This window comes from Tupaia chinensis, unplaced genomic scaffold, assembly GCF_000334495.1.
Source record: "Tupaia chinensis unplaced genomic scaffold, TupChi_1.0 Scaffold000316_1, whole genome shotgun sequence".
Lineage (NCBI taxonomy): Eukaryota > Metazoa > Chordata > Mammalia > Scandentia > Tupaiidae > Tupaia > Tupaia belangeri.
The window spans coordinates 4,798,923-4,800,776 of record NW_006159809.1 but is presented as its reverse complement, the minus strand read 5'-3'; the positions used below and the strand labels follow the sequence as shown (position 1 = coordinate 4,800,776).

The 1,854-nt window shown below is 51.9% G+C and overlaps 1 protein-coding gene across 2 annotated transcripts in view; it reads right to left on the bottom strand.

Moving 5' to 3' along the window:
* Positions 1–909: 909 nt before the first annotated feature.
* The window catches only part of EGR4 (early growth response 4), a 2,454-nt gene continuing 1,509 nt past the window's right edge, over positions 910–1,854 (bottom strand). Inside the window, exon 3 of one of the 2 annotated variants that reach the window (XM_006151255.1) lies at positions 910–1,854. In XM_006151255.1, coding sequence (XP_006151317.1) covers positions 1,401–1,854 — 454 coding nt within the window. In that variant the 3' untranslated portion in view covers positions 910–1,400. The other variant, XM_014588900.2, reaches the window with a different exon arrangement.

Sequence of the window (1,854 nt, the reverse complement as noted above, 5' to 3'; positions counted from 1 at the left end):
TCTCTCTGGTCAAATTAAAATAAATGAATGAATAAATAAAAAATTGAATAAATAATTCTTTAAAAACATAACAAACAGCAATAAAATATTGCAGCCTTGGCATAGTGGTTGTGTTGCTGGATCCCACACAACCAACCACAGTTCGAGTCCCAGACCTGGTGCTTGAAATGTACATTGGGCATGTGCACCTGCGTGCCCAAGATCCCAGGAGGAGAATGGAGGAGAATGTACTGCAGCATGGCCATCCCTCCTGAGGGGTGATTTCTCATTTCCCTCTCCCTGTCTCTGTCTCTCTCTCCCCAGTGAGCACACGTGCCCTAAAGCAAAAACCTCCAAAAAATAAAAATACATATACACACACACATATGTCTATATATATAGCAGCCTTTTGCAGCTGTTGCTACTGCCTGGGGCTCTCTCTAGTTACAGAACCTGTTTCTTACATCTCTGTATAAAGCCTTTCCAGTGTTATTAAGCTCAGATGCCTCCATTCTGAGATTGGAAAATATACACTGGCTTTGAAGTGAGATCCTGTTGGTTCCTAGCTGGGATCCCCAGCAAGTTACCTAAACTGCTTCCTCATCTTTGAAAGGGGATATATGCCTCCTTCATTTAGGATTGTGAGGATTTGGAAATAGACTAGCTGCACAAAATTTAACACCTATGCCTTTAAACTACTTCAAGTTCCAGAAATATCTCTAGCCCTTGTAAGGGTCAATTCTGATTAAATCCACTCGTTAAATCAGTCCGTATTTACTGCACGTCCCCTATGTGCCACGGTGTGTGGCGTGTGGGTGTTTAATGTGCTCGGGGCCTGTACCCCATGAATATGGGGATTTCCTTTCTCGTACTGCCTGAGTGAGAGGTTAGAGGGAAGGATGGCAGATTCAGTAAGCTTTTAGCACAATGATTTTAATTGCAAAAATAAACAGTTTTGTCAACTGCTTCAGTGTAGCGTCTGCTTTACAAAAATTAACAACAACAAAAAGGAAATAACCCCAAAGCAAAACGTTACATCCAATGGCTGCTGGAAACGACATTGCTGTACAAAGTCGGCGCGAGACCGCCCCGGCGCTCCCCCAGCCTGTCCCTGGGGAGTATAGAGGAAGGCGTGGGGCGTGCGCCAGTTACAAAAGACTGTCTTGAATCCCAAGGAAGTGTCTACTCAGTGGGTAAACTGAGAGGACTTCCTCCAAAGCGGGGTTTACAAGGGAGACAGCGCCCGGACCGCGAGAGCTGTCCATGGAGCTGGTGCTGAACGGAGCGGGTGCGGCGGGCGCTTCAAGGGAACAGAAGGCTGGGGCGTGCGACGAAAAGGTGGGAAGAGAGAGGAAAGGGGAACCGGCAGTAACTTGTGCGCGCCGAGCGGCGGCGCCCCAGCCAACAAACCCATCTCTTGCTTACAGGGCGGAGAAAGAGAGGCCCAGCGAGTAAAAGCCGAGGCCCTTGAGCCTCTCCTCCGCACGCGCCTTCTGCTTGAGGTGCACCTTGCTGTGCCGTTTTTTTTCGTCGCTGCGTGCAAAGCGGCGACCGCACACGTCGCACGCAAAGGGCTTCTCTCCAGTGTGGGTGCGCACGTGCGTGGTGAGGTGGTCGCTGCGGCTGAAGTTGCGGAGGCAGATGCGGCACTGAAAGGGCTTGTGGCCGGTGTGGATGCGCAGGTGGCGGTTGAGCTCGTCGGAGCGCGCAAAGCTGCGCACACAGCTCTCCACTGGGCAAGCGAAGGCCTTGGCGTGCGGCCTCGGGCAGAAGCAGCGCGCGCTGCACTTGCCGCCCCGGCGCCCTTTGCGCCGCACCTTGGCTGGTGGGAAAGGGGCAGGTGGCGGCGGCACTGGTGGCGCAGCCACGCCACTG